Here is an 18143-nt window from a genome sequence, read left to right as displayed (position 1 = left end):
AAATACATACGTCCTCCTGTCTGTTCTTGGGCCATCACACAAGAGCCTGGTGCAGCCCTGGGGACGGGAGGGCCAGCCCCCCATCTCACTCAAGGTCTTGAGGCAGAAGTGATCCCCAGCCATGGGGCAATCTGCTGGCCACACGACACTCCGAGGGAAGGTGGACTTTGTCATAAAACCTTCGAGGCAGAGTGCATTGGAATCCTTAGCAGATCTAAGACAAAGGACCTGATAGAACTAAAATTTTATTTCTGACAGGGAGCATTCCCAGAAACACAGTTTTAAAGCCAAGAGTACATCCATCAAGTTGATCTGTGGATAAACAAACTGGTCCATCCACACAAGGGAATATAACTCAGTCACAAGACGGAGTGAAGTCCACGCCATGGATGACCCTAAAAAACGTAATGTTCAATGAATGAGGCTATTGACAAAAGGCCACGTACTAGGTGACTCCATTTACATGGAATACCCAGGATGTGCGGATCCAAAGAGAAAGAAAGTAGATAAGTGGTTGTCAGGGACTATGACTCAGCCACACTTCTCAGCACCCGGGACTGAGCAGTGAAGAGCAAGACCCCGCAAGCCTGTCGGCCATTGCTGGATTCACACAGGGACACACACATTCCCGGCCCTGGGGGACCCAACTGGAATACCATTTGCTGGTACAACCTCTTCTCAGGTGGGCTTGCTCTCTGAGGCACCAGGAGGACATGAGGGGATACCTGCCCACTGTCACAGGTTCCCACAGGCCCACCCAGGATGCAGCCGCAGTGTAGATTCACCACATTGGACTCACCAAGTACAAACTCAACCAGCAGACAGCGGCTTTGCCCTTGGCTGTCCCTCTGTGGGCGTTGTCAACAGTGAACACACTTCCAAAATAACAAATATTCTTAAGTGTATGCCAGTGTGACACCAAATTCTGAGTACTTCCTCAAAGATACAGACAGAAGAGGACATAAACACACTCTCCTAACGCATCCTGCCCTCGGGAAGAGCAAGCGGTGAACGCAGAATCAATTTCTATTCTCATTCACACTTTGCCAGTAGGTATTAGGAATTACAGAACAAGTCAGTCTAATGAATGACAATATCCTTATACTTTATCATGCCAGGTGAAAAAATGTTGCGCCTTCCAGAAACTTTAAGTTTTGTGTGTGTGTGTTTCTGCGTCTCTGTGTCTGTGTGTGCGTGTGCTGGGCCCCAAATCCTTCAAACCACTGGCATAAGTGAAATGTATCCCAACAAGTTAACATATCGAATGTGGGTGAATGCATAAGGAACACTGAAAGTATTCCCAGAAAAAATGTTTTTAGAGTTTAATGTATTGTAATAGTGATGTTACAGGAATAGCACAAAAGACAGACGTCTTTGCATGCAGGAGAGCTCAGTGAGAAATGACTATTAGTGGGTAGAATCCAGCTTATGGTCAAGATGCAGTGAACACCATTTAGTTGCCATCAATAAGTGATTTGCTTGCTCTCGGAAAACCCAGATGCTTATGTGACCTGGAAACACTGAACGGGTTTGTGTGTGATTGTTATAAAATCTAATTGCTTAAGTTTCTTGCTGAAGTATTTCAACCTGCACAAATGCTTGAAGTCTCCACTCTTGTATTAAAAATTTGCACACAAATCAAAGTGGAAATTCTGCCAAGACCCGATTTCTGTCCCTGAGTTTCCACTCACAATCACCTGTTCGGGTACTTTAGAACTCCACGGGGGGGGGGGGGGGGAGGAGGGATATCTAGTGTTCAGGACTACCAATAACAAGAAGAGAACCGTTTGTGGGGTTTTTCTGGTCTTTGTTTTTAAGATTTTTATCTATTCATTTGAGAGAAGAGATAGTGAGAGAGCGAGCACAAACAGGTGGATGGACAGAGAGAGAGGGAGATGCAGACTCCCCACTGAGCAGGGAGCCCGATGTGGGGCTCGATCCAAGGACCATGAGAACATGACCTGAGCTGAAGGCAGATGCTTCCCCTATGGAGCCACCCAGGCACACTGTTTTTTGTTTCTTAAGAATGAACTGTTTCCTGCCATAGAGGTTTCTTGAATTCTCCATGTGTGCGGCGTGCTAGCTGTGTGTCTTTTGGCAAAGTTATTACACACTTGGCATGGATAACACTCGGTTTGTGTCTTCCAGACATACAACCAGACAGGCCTCACTTGCCTCTTGCAAAGCACCAACAGCTGAGCCCTGGAAGCTCAGATTTGTTTGGAAGTCCCGGGGAATTTCTGCACCAGACGTCGGAAACGAAGTCTGAGCATCACTTCTGATGAGGACAGTTTCCAGAATGCCCATGCAGGCCTGGAAGCAGGTTCCATCGGCCACCTGCAGAGGGCACATGCTCGCAGGTGGCTTTAGTAGCCAGATGTTTCCCTGGAGGTTTGCTCCAGGTCAACTGGTCAACCTGCAGGCAGTGGGCCCTGCAGGAACCATGCTCTGGAGGCCTCCTCACCTGCTTCCTTCTCCTTCAGTGGAGCTGGGTCAGCTAGAAGCAGTGCCTGGGTTAGAGATGAACCCACGGAGACTGCAAACACACTTCTATTCCCAGAAAGATCCTTAAAGGAAACCCTCATACTTATGAACGATGTATTTACTGCTGTTAGGAGTCAGTATTTATTCATCCCATACTCTGGACCTAACGCATGCTAAGTTCTAAATATGCACTAACTTACTTCTTGCCAACAATGCTGTTATGATTACCCCACTTTACACGAGAGGGTAGTGAAGCTCAGAGAGCTCATGCACTTTAACCAGGATCACACAGCTAGAATGGTGCCGGGCCAGGAGACTGAATTCTTAAAACCATGACCCACTGCCTCTCTGGCATCTACTCAGGGATTTCATCAAATAGTTCATAAAAAGTCAACATGCATTATGGAATAAGTACTTGCTTATCTATTTATTTCCCCATGATCTCCTGTCTGTAGCTTTCTATTTCCCTCCCTCTCTTATTGTTGCCATTCTCGCCACCAGGAATACTCCCCTCTGTCCCCAAAACCTATTCATCCCCAAGACACAGGCAGATGCCACCTCCATGGGAGACCTTCCTCCATCATCTAAACGAGAAGCAATGTTTCCTCCCCTACTTTCCTTCCACCTGCTAACAGACCAAGTCCTGCCTTGTCTGCTACTCGTCCACACCTTGCCCCCATATGCGTGTCCCTGTCCCTCCAAGACCAGGCCCGGTGCCTTGCACACAGCTCTCTGCTTGATGAAATTTACTATATGCATGGTATCCAGCTGGCCCCACCTTTCCAGTTCTCATTTCTGATTCTTTCTGTTAAAATGATCTCAAACAACTGAATTACATTATAACTCCAACATCTTATTGTGAAAAAGCAAACAACCCAATGAAAGCCTTCTTTTGGTTTACATATTAATTCTCAAAGTCATATTTTACTTATGATCATTTTTAGCCAGAGACGCCCTCAGTTTTAATTTTATTAGCATGCTTCTGCTCTCATGATTAACTACAGAAAAGTAATTCAGTGAGGATAATTTTAAAAGTCTGCTGAAGTACCTAGCACGTTAACTGAAATTCAGCTGAAGGTGTAACAACTTCCAAGTTGGAACTACAAACTGCATTAAACTTTTCTGGATTTACCTTCCACATCAGTTCATTTTCAAATCTCCCAGTGAAGCCAAGTGGAACAAAATACAAGATAAAGAAAAAAAGAAGGGTAGATTTTTTTTTTTTATGTAATGAAAGCACACGTTATGAAATTTTAAAAGGCAAAACCATTGCAAGCAGCAAAGAAAATTCTCATTTCCTCCTTCTAAGCTTATTTATTTCTGAGCAAAAGATATTGTTTCAACTCCCAGGCTCAAGGAAAATGCATGGAGCCTGCTTCTCCCTCCGCCTGTGTCTCTGCCTCTCTCTCTCTCTCTCTGTGACTATCATAAATAAATAAAAAAAAAAAAAAAAATTAAGAAGTCATCGTGGGAAGTCATTAAGCTGTCATGCTCAAACCGAATGCTCATACCACACTCCTTATCAAAGAGCACCAGAAAATGCACCCACTCAAGACCCTCCTGCAAGCAGAAGCCACACGCTTTGCTAAAATGGTTGAACTGAGAGATCAAAGAAGCTTTAATAGAAAACCAAAGCCAGACTCAAACCATCCTGCAGCTAAAGCAGAATCCCAGCATGTCTGTGCCCAAAGGAAACATTTGCATGGAAAGGTCTTTTTCCCTTAATGTCACAGGACACTGCCTCTGAGCGAGGCACCGTTCCAGGCACTGTGCTGATACTCATTCAGTCCCCACAAGAAGCGATGAGGCAGGTGGCATTGTCTGGGTCATGCCTACTTTGCAGATGGGGATCTTGAGGCACAGAGAGGCAAGGTGTAGCCAGCTGACTCCAGAGTCCGTGCATGCGACCGCTGTACTTCAGGGCCACGCAGAACGACCCTTTGCATGACGCGGATGATACCACTTGGTCTAAAGGTATTCACTCACTTGCCAGCAGTTAGCAGCAATGAATGATTATGTAGATGCCGTATGGGACAGAGATCCAGCTTTTTAAAATGTTCTTGCTAAGAATTACCATGAAAATAAACATATGTGTGGCATCTAAAAAATAAAACACACACAGCATCAGTGATTTTTCAAGTGACCTAAGAACATTTGCGCTACTTATTAAAAGTGGTTGCTAGAATCAATAAATGCTGCTTGACAAGTGGAGCAAAGATAGTCCCAAGAGCAGTGTGGCCCTGCCGTCTGGGCTGGGCCGGGGGAGTGGCAGGAGCTGGTGTCAACACCCCGCAGCCCCTGGGCTCTCCTTTGCTGGCACAGCTCCAGTCTGCCTTCTGCCCTGGGCTCTGTGCTCCATGAAGGCAGGGGTCATGTATGTTCTAGCCACTGGGATGTGTCACATGCCTACAATACAGTGGCACTCAGTAGGTATTTCTCGAAGGACTGGATGAAGAAGTCAAGTTTTGCATACATAATTATACATGCACACACTTACACATACACATTTATTGCAACGTACATGTTTTTGTGAACATACAATAAAATAAATAAAGATAGCTGGGTCTCCTATTGAGACGTGGCTCACCGTCACTGTCACACACCCACACGTTCAGAGAGGAGGACACGGCAAGAGCAGTCTTGCAGCAGTTCTACCAATGAGCACAGATTTCCTTGCTAAGGGGCATTCTTCCCACTTCCCTGAAGGGAGGTTCTGGGACCCAATGTCGTGGCTGTGTCACTCCCATCACCTGACCTATAAGAGTCTTCCCTTCCTTTGAGCGTTAAAACAAACGGGATCTGCACATGCTCTGAACATCTACTTCTCCTTTGACACTAAGCATCCACGTCTCTTGCCAGAGCCCTCCTTCCTTTGGCTCTTCCTCCCCTAGACACGGCTTGTCAAAGTGGAATCGGGCCTGATCCTCTCCTTACAGAAGGGTGGGATGCAACCCAAGCTGCATCTTGGACCTTGAACAGAAGGATCTGGAGACCAAGAAGTGGGTAGAGTTCATTTCTCCCCAGCGGGATGCCTGGAATGGAACGTTCCCAGCTAAGACTCCCTGGCCTCTGAAGTTTCTGGTCTCCAGCCTTCCAACCATTCTCTTCGTGGCTCCTGTTATCTTCTCATAAGTTGCATTCGCTGGAGTTGGTGTGACACTTGTAGCTCAGGGGCACCGGCTGAGCTGGTGCCATTTCTTCTTTGCTGGTATGTCCCATGTGATGGGGCTCCTTGCAGAGAAAGGACCAAAGGGACCAATCTGTGCGCAGCACAGTGATTCCCTAATAAGAAACAGATGCTTTAGCTCACCGAGTCAATGCAGTTTTGTACTGAGAAGCCAGCATGTGACCTGGAAAGGCTACAAGCTCTCTGAGAGTGTGTAATTCGTACCTAAAGAGTTTATTCAGCCACGGATTCACAGTTAACAAAGGAGGCGATAGATGCAGAACTCTGCATCTGATAGGATCTGATAGGATAGGACTGGACTCCTATCAGATGCCAAAGATAATGAATATTCGGGGTGTTCAATTTCTTACGTGACATGGTCATTAAAGTGTGGGTTTCAATGCGTCCCAAGGCTTGACCTCTGACCCACTTCTCAAATCCATTTCCAAATTATTAACGGATAATGTTGTAGCAAGGCTTCAAATCGAAGTGTAAAATTGTTTGAATCCCCTCCTCCTTTGGTATTCAGACACCATGTTCGATTGAATCCTTGACCCTGAAAATGGATAGATGTTTGGAAATCTTATAATGATGAAGGGGAGGGCTGGTTTCAATGCGGTGCTCAGGGGAAGCATATCTGCCTGCATCCCAGCAGAGCAAGGCCAGCATCTGGGGAGGGGCTCTTGCTGCGGAAGCCACTAGTGCATTGGCCTTGGAGGGGACATACATCTAGTGGGACTTTCTTACACACATACCATCCAGCATGGCCAAGTCAGTCATTTTCACACTTCAGATTAGGAAGCAAATCATGAAATCAATTTTTGGGTAAAAAAAAAAAAAAAAACTTTTTAAAAGTGACATGAAATAGAATAGCCTAACGTAGCAAGGGGTGGCACAGGACAGTCTTTTACAAAGGACTAGAGTTAAGCGGCCAATTCTTGATCTCAGCTCAGGTCTTGATCTCAGGGTTGTGAGTTCAAGCCCCACATTGGCTTCCATGCTGCACGTGGAGCCTACTTCAAAAAAAAAAGGACTAGAGCGCACAACTGCATGAAGTGATAGAAGCATTGTCTAGTAAAGCTTGTTTCTGGTGCATTCGCAGGAGCTTGAGTTCACGTGCACATGTAGCAGGGCACCGCGTGCCGTGTGCTGGTTCGGTTTTGCCCACCCACAATGGCCACATATGCACACATGCAACTCTCTTCAGAGACATCCCCCGATAGCTTGAAACTGGCCGTTGTAGAAGATTCTACACCATGGAAATAGGCCAATCGGGCTTTCAGAAAATAGGGCTCCCCTGCCCCACTCCCCATGGGCACTGCCTGTTGGACCCTCACCAGAACACTGCCGGTTGTGTCAGGAAGCAAACAAACAAGCGAAACTTTGACACTAGCCTGCCTGAGTTACCAGAGGTTCTGAGACGTGTGTCTAGATATGTCAGTTATACATCTTTCAAGAGACACACAGAATCAAGAAGAAGACAACTTGTCTGAAGGAACTGGTGACTCACTGGATGCAATGATGTCTTATTTAGAAGCTCAAATTATTCTGTCTGCTGCGATGACATCAAGGTTTTGGTGGCGGGTTTTTTTTGATAAAAATAGATTTGATAAAGACCTTTTATGAGGTGGGGGCACTGCAATGGCCTCAGTATTGTTTCCCTCACCCCCCAAATTCATACCTTGAAATCTCAACCCCCAAAGATGGTGTCAGGAGGTGAGGTCTTTGGGAAGTGAGTCCTTGGGAATAGGATCAGTCTTATACGATGGGATCAGGTCTCACAAATGACCGCCGAGAAGATCCTTGTCCCTTCCCTGATGTGAGGACACAGAGGGAAGAGGCAGCTATGAGCCAGGGAGAGGCCTCACTGGAACCCGACCATGCTGACACCTTTACCTCAAACTTCCAGCCTCCAGGAGCAGGAGAAATAAATTTTGTTGCTGGTTCATCACCCCATCCAAAGGATTACACTGCAGCTGCCCAAAGGGACTGGGCAGATATCAACTGTCAGGCCCAAAGCCTTCGCTTCTGCCCTCAGGCCCATGGAAGGGTGCTGATGTGCATCACCCAATGTGGACTCAGATGTGTTAGATGCTAACTCCCTCAGTGGTGGAGGAGAAGCAGGCAAATCCAAGGAAAGCTCCAGGCTGAGTGTGAACATCGCACATGTCTGGGTACTGACCCTTTCTTTTGTTGAATAGTAAACTTGCACCCAACAGATGCATTTCCCCATTTCCTGCAGGGTTTCAATTCTAGATCATGAAGTATTTTGTGAAAGAAATGCTTTCAAATGTCACAAATTAGGAATTTGTGACAGTGAGCTAAAGGGCCAGTGAATCTCAGGTCACAATGCTTCATGGAGGTTCCCAGGCCCCCTACTCAAGCATCCACTTTCCTAGCTACCCTCCCTTGTTGCCACTTTGGGTCCTTTGCTCCATAAAAGCAGACCAACATGTGGACTGTCCATGCAGCTCCGATGTCCCTGGGGCCCCAGCTGGCCATCTAGCTCGTAGGTGAGCCAGGGCTCATCTGGGATCTGCATTTGCCAAGCAAGTAGCTGTTCTTAGGCATTATAGGTTTATTAGACTATCCGGGGAAAAGCAAAGAGGGGCCCCTGAAAGTTATGGAATCATGAAGGATCCCAGTGACGTGCTCTCCAGCATCACTGAGGACCTGCTTTCCCTCACCCAGCTCCAAACCACCATCAGTTCCCTCATCCTGGAATGTCCAGTTCTGATTGGCTCATCATGAGACGAAGTCATGACAGCCTTTGCTCAAAAGCACGTGGCACTACCTTCCTTCCAGAAGTTAAAAACACAAAAAGAAACTACAGAGATGTATGTTGTAAGGTTTGTCTGTGTGCATACGTGGGTGTGTTTACTTATTCCCAGCACCCATTTCACACATTTCTAAGCAGCCGTGCAGGCCCGTGGCTCCTCTGGGAAGTCCGCAGCAGGACGTCTGGATACACAAATATGCCGCAGCTGCACCGCCGCCCCCCTCAGCTCTCACCCCCTTCGCCACAGCCTCTGGCCTCCCCTGCTCCCTGTCCCCTAGCACAAGCCCAAGGCACAAGGTTCCCTGCCCTGAAATTTGGGGGAAAGAGACAAATTCTGTGTCCTCACTTTTCCTTCAAAAGTAAGCAAGCACAGGTTACAGGAAAGTGATGTGTTCCAATAGCAAGTGGTAGAAAAGACACCTTTCCTCTGGGACACGAGTAACAGTCCTCATTGTTCAATATAAACTACAAAATAATAGTCGTGTCTTTCCTGAAAGATGACAGCTGAGGAAGCCCTCAGAAGGCAGGCAGTGCCAGACCGTCCCTGCAGGCTCTGGGCTGGAGGTGGGGGTCCCAGGTGGACCCAGGGAAGCACCACCTGTGCCAGTCGCCCCTCCCTCTGGCCGCTGCACCAGCTCCAGCACCACGGGGGTCATCACTCCTGGGACGGGGTTTCTGTCCGAGTTCTGTGTTCCCAGTGTGTTCCCAAGCTGGCCACCTGCCAACAGGCTTCCTTACAAGGAAACGCAATAGAGAGTCCAATGGAGGAAGCAGGTCACCAACCTTCAGTTGGTGCAGGCAAATGTTTCTGTCCACCAAGTCTTCATTTTGGGGTTGCTTGCACCCTGAAAACACTTTATAACAACTGTTTTCCAAACTTTGGCCATTTGTGTGCATTTTTATAATTTGTCATATCTGCATACCATCTGGTCTGCGGCTTATTTAATACATTTTTGAAGACAATACAATTTATTCTTAAGGAAAATTTTCGTAGCTGGAAAGCCAGTATCATGCGCCATAAATAGAATGTCACCATGAAAACAGAAACAGTGAAAAAGAGAAACCACATCACTAAATTCTTTCTAAGCCTGAGGCCCTCTCTCTCAGAGAAGATTTTAGCATCAAACTAAAACTATTTCTTTTCAGTAATGCTCTTCAAACAGAAGAATGGAAAGAGAACTAAAATAATCATCATAATAAACAACTCTGCTGCGCCGGGACTTCACACTAACCAGGGCACCCGGGATTTATCTCGTTGCCACCAAAAGGCTGGTGCTGAGCATGTGTGTATGTGTGTGCCGTGTGGATATGTGTGTGCAGGCGTGTATAAATGTGTGAGCGCACGTTGCACCAAACATGGATGGAATACGGACCGGGTGGTTCATTTTTCACATAGTAGATTTGAGCCCTTGATATTTTTATTAGGTTAGGAAGCCTTTTTCCAGGTAAACGTATTGTCTCCAGAAGTCTTTGCAAATACAGAGACAGGCGCATGTGTCCCGCTGCATGCTGTATGTCCCCAGGGAGCTAGGAAACCTCCAGGAGGAGAGCCTGCACAACAGCTAAGACTCTACTCACTCAAGGTCTCAGGGGTGCCCCCGATGTCTAAAGTAGGTGACATAGCAAGGTCGCAAGCTCAACTATCCCAGTTTGGCAAGCAGGACAAAGGAAATGAGTGATGCTTTTCCCAGAGGGTGCCACCTCCTAGCCCGGCACAGACATCCCATGGAGCACGGGGGGTTGCTTCTGTGATGTCATATCCTATCCTGCTGGAAACACAGAGCTTACTTCATTTTCCAAACTGCTTGGAGTAAACCAAAGTTCATTCTCAATACATGTCTCTACCTCGGTTCCCTGAATCCTGAGTGCTCAGCCCTGCATGGCAGACAGAGCAGCACGCACTTGACCTGCGTTGTTAATGGGACATGGGAACTTCCCAGAGGCTTGTGAACAAGTCACAGGGTCTCGCAGGCTTCCCATCGGCCTCTGCTCCCTGGACAGCAGCTGAGGTCAGGTCCGAGCATCTCCTTTCCCCATGCTTATAGAGAGTTATTTCCCATACCCCTTGGCTCCTAAATACAAGTCAACTACTTAACCTGGTGATCGGCTGAAGGAATAGCTCTGTGTTGTTTGCTGGGCAGCTTAAAGGAGTTTCAGAGAAAATGTGGACCATGTACACACAATGTGTGCCTTACAACACCAATTTAGACTTTCACTTCATGGGACTTTAATCTGATGTGACTCCTCCGCATTTGCTAAAAACCTATCCTTTGTAGCAAGAAATTAGCTATAACGATTTACGAAGCCTCATCATCTTTAACCTTGGTTTTCATTTTTAAAAAGCAGAGTTCAGTTACTTAAAAAGGAAGAAAAATAATTTTGTTAGAAGAGGGATGTCAACTAATTTTAGGAAATATGTAAAAAGTATAAAGAGGAAGACAGACATGAGAGCAATGTTTAAGACGTATCCACTTACTTCAGGACCTACAATCACCATGTAAACGTTAGGCTCTTCTTGATGCCATTCTTGGGAAGAAAAAGAAAAAAAAATTTTAGTGGTTTCATGTCATAGATGGAAACATAATTAATAATAATTATGTGATAAATCATTCATATTGTTTTGCTCTCATAACAGTCAAGTTATATGTATTTAAAATGTAAATATTGAACATCACATACTTTTAAGTAAAATGCTTTTTCTAGAATGTTATGCATTATCCAGATCTCTCACCTACTGGACAATCAGGAGTAATCAGTCCACAAGCCAATATGGACTTTAGGATATTCAAGCAATGCAGCAAATCTCCAAACGCGTCACACAAATTGACATGTGTAAAATATCTCTGGTTGAGATTATATTAGACTTACAATTATTCACTATTTTTGTGATTTCCTGAGAAGCCGAGGGCACATGAAAGTAGAAATGCGTGAGATCACTACCCAGCACTATTATTTTTCTGTTTTTCTTCCAGAATAACAAACTAGAAGCAGTTCTGCTCACGTGGAAAGATGGAGACAGCAACACTCAAAATCCCAATGGGAGAGGCGCTAAGACCAGTCCCCAAACAGAATTCTATAAACAAAACGTACCTGAGAATGCATCCACCAAATAAAGAGGGTCCTTAACTTGTCTAAGTCCACACACCAGGAGAAAGATGTGTAAATTATCAGCACTTTGGTTAATTCCTGCAACAGAAGAGGTCAGATATTTTCAGCAGAGAGAAGGCAGCTTGATGCCATGGGAGCGAAGATGCCGAGACACAGCTCCAACGCTGCAGGGCTCGGACCTCTCTGCACCTGCTCCCGCCCCCAGTCTGCACACGGTTCGCTGCGCGCACTGCTTCTCCTGGCGGGTAAACTTGAGCTGAGCTCAGCCCAGTAAATGTGAACCCAGCTCTGTGCAATGAGGAAGGGGACAATGTGAACTGCGGACCCTGGAAGATATTTGGATACAATTGTGGTCAGGAAGAGCATTTTCTTCATGAAAGTAGAAAGGTGTTTTACACAGTCATGTATTCCCGAGCCCGTGTGTGTATACAGAGGTGCACACACTGGATGCGGGTGAGCTCACAGGTCCATAAGATAAAGGGGTGGGTGGCTGCTCTCACGGAGCGCTGGAACCGCCTTCTTCGCCCTTTGGCTCTGGGCAGGCCTGGTCATTAGCATCGCCGGACAGCCCAGTGGAAGGGCAGCCAGTGACTTCTGAGTCCCCGCCTCGGGAACCCTATGTCGCGGTGTCTCACTCCCTGGAGCACCACCGACTCGCAGCTCGCAGCTGGGCCGGCTGCCTCCTTGAGGGGGAGGCTCTGCGGGGAGATGCCCAGCTGCCCTCCCGAGGAGGCCACGCAGGACCGGCAGGCCTCACCCCAGCACAGAGGGAACGGGGACCCCGCAGCAGAACGGGGAGGCCAGCAGGAGCTGCCCCCTGAGCCTGGGCCAAGCTGCCAGCCCCACGCAGTCATGCCCGTTTATGCTGAAGTGGTGTGATGGGCAGCAACAGGCAAGTGACTCGATAGAAATTATTCGTGTAAAATTAACACAAGCTAACCTAAGACTTCATTATTTCCAAATGCATATAATTGGTCATAAAATCATGCAGGTGAGAGGTTTTCATTCATGCATTTTATTTCACCCATTATTTTATGCAAACACTGTCAGTTTCTCTGTGCTTTTGTAAGCCTTGAATAGTAGTATCATCAGAGTGAGCGTGATGAGGCCCAGTGACACTGCCTCACACGGTCACACATGCTGCACAATAACCACGTGTGACCACATCTGAGGATATGTGCTGAAGTGTTATGGCTGGGGGGTCCCCCTGGGAAAGGCCCTAAAAATGCAGGCTCCGAAGTACTGTCAATTTCATTCAGGCATGGTACGTTTGTAAAATATTTCCCCAATATCTGGAGCACCTCGAAACTAATCTTAGGAATATAAAACTTACTATTTGTTTGACCAAAAGCCTAAGCTAGAAGTTGTGTGCAGAATTCAAATCCAAGATCAGAGGCATTAGAGGCCAGAAGACATGCTATTCCCTTTAATAAATGATAAAGTTGAAGAAAACCTTTAAGGGACAGGAAGATGAGGTGTGAGAAACAGAAAAATCTCACATTACCAGGCAAGACCTATCAGTGACACCGAAGCCAGTGAGTGAACATCTGATGAGGACAAAAATTAAAAGTGCCTTCATGAAAACTAGTTAGTAGTGACAATGGAAAGATAACAGAGGTGCAAGGAGAAACTCAGGGGATGCCCACTTAATTATGGGAGGAAGCCTTAGCCCAGGGCATGTGGTGTGTGCACGCACACACAGGCACATGAACACATGGGCACAGGTGCACACACACACAGAAGTCCACACATGCGTGCATACACACTTTATATATTTATATATATATATATATATATATATATATTTTTTTAAGCACCAGTACAGGGGAAGCTGATGTGCTGTGTAACCCACTGGGCAGGACACAACATCACAGATATCATCATCATCATGTCTACGGAGTATCCCCTCAAACAGGCAAGAAGAAGGTAAGAAGGAAAGTAGAAGGAGATGCATGATGCACCCAGAAGGGGGAAATCAGAAAACCTGTATTAATGAATTGAAACAAAGTACAATAGCAAAATAAACACAGAAAGACCATCCGGAGATAGTAGCCAAAGAAAGCACGATTCTAAGAACCAATGTGATGTCCTAGTAAAAAGACTTCATTTACTTCTGTATGTTTGCTGTGTGACAAAGCACAGATGCTGGAAATCTATTTTGTCCCTTTATTTTGATGAGACATGCATTAGCTACTCAGAACAGCAGGTTTGGGAGATCTGGGGCCTTCTGCTCAGGTGAAGCTGGAAAAAGTGTCCCTCTACCTACCCCTACCCCAGGAGCCCTAGAAAGCTAACCTTGAGAGAGAGTAGCCCACAATGGACAAAACTGACCTTCAAAACGCTCTATGACTTGGGGGAGTATACATCTATCACATTGAAACCTTGTACACCGGGCGCCGGGGTGGCTCCGTTGATCGAGCGCCTGCCTTCGGCTCGGGTCATGATCTCAGGATCCTAGGATCGAGCCCCGTGTTAGGCTCCCTGCTGAGTGGAGCCTGCTTCTCCCTCTGCTCCCCACTCTCCCCCTGTTCATGCTCTCTCATTCTCTCTCTCTCTCAAATAAATAAATAAAATCTTAAAAAAAGAAACTTTATACACAAGATATATATATATGTTTATATACACACACATTCCCCAACCCCCCAAACTAGTCTAATTAAATATGAGGAACTCTGGTGTTTTCTAACTCATTTCAATTTTTTAAAGTGCTGGCCCCTGGGACTGCCTGGGTGGCTCAATCACTGGAGTGTCCAAGTCTTGATCTCGTCTCAGGTCTTGATCTCAGGGTTGTGAGTTCAAGCCCCATGTTGGACTCCACACTGAGTGTGGTGCCAGCTTAAAAAAAAAAAATGAAAATAAAAAAACAAAAGTGCTGTTTCTCAACTTACTCACTGATTTTGAGAACCCTACTTACCAGACCCTAGAGGGAGACAGAGCCAGCCCTATATATTCTCTTGTCTTTCTCCTCATGTTCTTCCTGGGAGATTAAATGTCTTGAGAATTTAGGAAACTAAATTAGGCCATGGCAGGACAGAGGACTACATGCTTTGCCTTCTTGTAGGATTTACAAGATTTTAAATATAAAATACAGAGGCAGCATTGGGTTTGAGTAGCGTCTGTGCACTTCCCGAGCACAACAGTATCGTTTTCAAGGATATGGAGGGATCCCTGGGTGGTGCAGCGGTTTAGCGCCTGTCTTTGGCCCAGGGCACGATCCTGGAGACCCGGGATCGAATCCCACGTCGGGCTCCTGGTGCATGGAGTCTGCTTCTCCATCTGCCTATGTCTCTGCCTCTCTCTCTCTCTCTCTCTGTGACTATCATAAATAAATAAAAATTTAAAAAAATAGAAAAGGATATGGAGATGAGAGTTGGAGAGTCATGATCAAGCAAGCACATGCTGAGGCCCCAACCTGGAAGTACCCAACTCAGCCTGGGTCCTGGGCCAGGGCTGTGGACATGTGTGGAGGCCATTCTTAGATTTCACAGCAGAATGAAAAGAAAGTGGCCTACAGACGTCTGGAGGTGAGGCAGGAGCCTACCTAACATTTTAGTGCATTTCATTTCTTCCTTTTAACTCCAAACTTCTGTTTCTTTCTGTCGTTTCTCTGTGAGCATCCAGGTTGAACAGGAGTCAAGGTCTGAACTCATCCCTCACAAATGCTCGGATTTTCATGTCTGTCCTTCCGATGTTACCATTTCCTGGAGAATGGTATTTTTATCTTCAAAACAGTGAGTCGCTTTCGAGAGCTGGCACCGTGTCCCTGAAGGCTGAGCGTCCGCCATACTCCCCAACCCTCTGCATGATTCATCAGCTGGCTCTGCAGCGCAAACCCCATCTATGCTAAGCCACTTTTTCTCCCATCTTCTGTTCTAGCCACTGTTTATTTTAGTTTTTCCATGGGTCATTATAAGGAGAAAAGAATACAAGGACTTTGGTTGAGCACATTAGACATAGTGAATTTTAGCTAGAAAATCTGATTTTTGGGCTGTGAAAATATCAAGGGTTCTGGTAACATGAATTTTCCACGTGAAAAACAATGGGTTTTCTAGGGATGCCTGGGTGGCTCAGTGGTTGAGTGTCTGCCTTCAGCTCAGGGCGTGATCCCAGAGACTGGGATCAGGTCCCATATCAGGCTCCTTGTGGGGTGCCTGGTTCTCTCTCTGCCTATGTCTCTGCCTCTCTGTGTCTCTCATGAATAAATAAATAAAATCTTTTAAAAAAATGTGTTTTCCTAGGCCCAGCGGAGGAGGAAAGATACCACCATCTGAGCTTGGCAGATTCGAATCTCCACGTAGAAATATAAATACAGTTTACAAAAGGAGAGGGGAAGAAAATTAAATAAACATGTTAACAATAAATATACAAATAGAACAAAATCAGGAAGGTATGGTCAAATTGAAGTTTTCATAGTTTTAGGTTTGGTGGCCTACAAAGAATTGCTGTATAAGGTGCAATAGTCATTGGATTTAAAAGCAAAAATCACACATCCTTGAACCATAGCAACATTCAAGTTGGACATGGAAATGCAGAGAAACGCTAAGGTGGCTGACTTGATACCTGTACACGTATCTTCTGATGAGAATAACTATTGTAAATATCATGTGAAAAATTATAACGATGCTACTTAGTGTATTTAACCAACTTTATTTTTCCCTAGCTGATTTATTGGACTGTGAAATCTGGTTAGCATAAACATCGTTCAATGTTTTAAATTAAAGGATTTAGTGGTTTGTTAGTTGGGGCTTAGAGACACTGAATATTCTCAGAAGGACCTCTGGCACGCTGTAAAGGAGAATGCATCATAAACTCGGCACCGGAGACCCCAGAAGCAGATGGTACCCCTTGACGGCTAACGAAGCACTCGTCTGCTGGTAGGCACTGTTAAATGAGACCCTTTCCCACCCATTCCTCTTGATTGCAAGGTTAGCAGTTCATAAGAATTCATAGGGTGAGTATCTGATCATAATAGTCTATGTCAAATTTACTGTATCTTCTGTTTTCACTGTCTGAGGCTCCAAGTGGAAGTGACAAATCACAATCACAGGCTCTGGACACCAGGGTAAGATCAAGGATGGGTGGGGAAGACGGTCCGTCTCTAAAATCTGAAAGATGACAAAGATGAATGACCCCGCAAATGAGAACAGACGCCTGGTTATAAAACCCAGAGACACCGATTGATTCTGCCTCCACCTTATGCCATGATCCAGCAGAGCCGGTGACTATGACACCACCACGCATCCCTCTGCCATGTGTCCCGAGCACGTTCACAGCTCCTAATTGCACACATTAAGTTGGAACTGCTGCCCAGCAGGTCTCCGGGGGAAGTGCCGCCTGAGGAGTCTTGAACATCCCTTGGCTGCCTGTTCCGTTAATCACTCAGTAGTAAGACCAATGATACAGACAACCATGAGGCTACAGGCTTGATGAAAAATCACTCTCCTTTTGGAAATTATGACATAGTCACACAGCAACGGCGTCCCATGATATATAGAAGATGAAATAACCTCCCAACAGGCAATTTACAATGGGCCCACTGGTTCTGAATAATGGCCCGTACTCCCCAGTGTGACAGAGCAGTGGGACAGCAGGGGTTCATCTGTGATGCAGAGAATGGCCCTGCTGCTGGTCCCGAGGTTGATGGATGCACTTGGAAAATTGTTTCTAATAAAATGCTTGGAAATCTTTTTTCCAAGGGAACCTAACACTGACATGCTGTAGGGGATGGGAGTTTTTGTCTGATGTTTCTGGAGTGAAAACCGGCTCGGGGTGTCTACATGTGTTGCAGATGTGGCCCACAGTTTGCATTTTCAGCTCTTCTCTGAAGTTTATATCAGGCTTACAACATCAAGCCCCTTCCCCCCACCAGTACCCTTGCACTGTTGACTCTTGTGAGAAGCAGTTCAGGTTAAAACAGATGAATTCTTAAACTTTCCACTGCATTTGGTGAGTCAGTGTTAGCTGTTCTCACACCTTCACAGAACTACTGGGCTGAGTAGCCTGTAAGGCAATGATAGCTGCCAAGAGTATATACTTACAGGCCTCATTTGTGGACAAAAACCTTTCTTTATTTAAAGATATTTTGCAACAAAATTTTGTTTGAACTTCGTGACTGCACTTAGATCATACCACATATGGAAAATATGAAGGCTAGACTCCATTAGCTCCACTGTGTGTAGGAAAAATAGCGCCCTCATCTCATAGCATTGCTGATGGACATACTCACTGCTGCTACCTCCCCAGGAGACATGACGCATGATGTACAAAGGGCTCCGATTGAGTGCGTAATCTAACCCAGAGACTGTTTTTTAGGTGTTCCAAAGAAAACAATTGGGCAAATGTATGAAGGTTGAAATCCTAGCACCTCCACCACTACATATCAAAATGTTTAAAAAGGGATTGGTCAAATAAGTTTATAGAATTCAAAATAATACTACAAAGGAATTGAAACTATGCTGTAATCAGAATTAATAAACACGTTTATAAGATTTCAGGATATAATGTAAAAAATCAATTATATTTTTGTATACTAGCAACAAATAATTCAAGAATAAAACTTAAAAAACCTTTAGAGTAGCATCAAAAACAATAAAATCCGTGAAAAAA

The 18143-nt window shown here is 45.6% G+C and overlaps 1 protein-coding gene across 2 annotated transcripts in view; it reads right to left on the bottom strand.

Annotated features, from left to right (window-relative positions):
- GLT1D1 (glycosyltransferase 1 domain containing 1) overlaps window positions 1-18143 on the bottom strand; it is a 90252-nt gene that overhangs the window by 22326 nt on the left and 49783 nt on the right. For both annotated transcript variants that reach the window (XM_041728522.1, XM_041728521.1), the window contains exons 7-8: window positions 11520-11615; window positions 10906-10955 (exon numbers count right to left, since the gene is read on the bottom strand). In XM_041728522.1, the coding sequence (XP_041584456.1) occupies window positions 10906-10955; window positions 11520-11615 (146 nt within the window). The remainder of the gene's footprint in view (window positions 1-10905; window positions 10956-11519; window positions 11616-18143) is intronic.

This window comes from Vulpes lagopus, chromosome 14, assembly GCF_018345385.1.
Source record: "Vulpes lagopus strain Blue_001 chromosome 14, ASM1834538v1, whole genome shotgun sequence".
In the NCBI taxonomy this organism is placed as follows: Eukaryota; Metazoa; Chordata; class Mammalia; order Carnivora; family Canidae; genus Vulpes; species Vulpes lagopus.
Note: the sequence above shows the minus strand (reverse complement) of the source record. Positions and strands in the feature narration are given on the sequence as shown.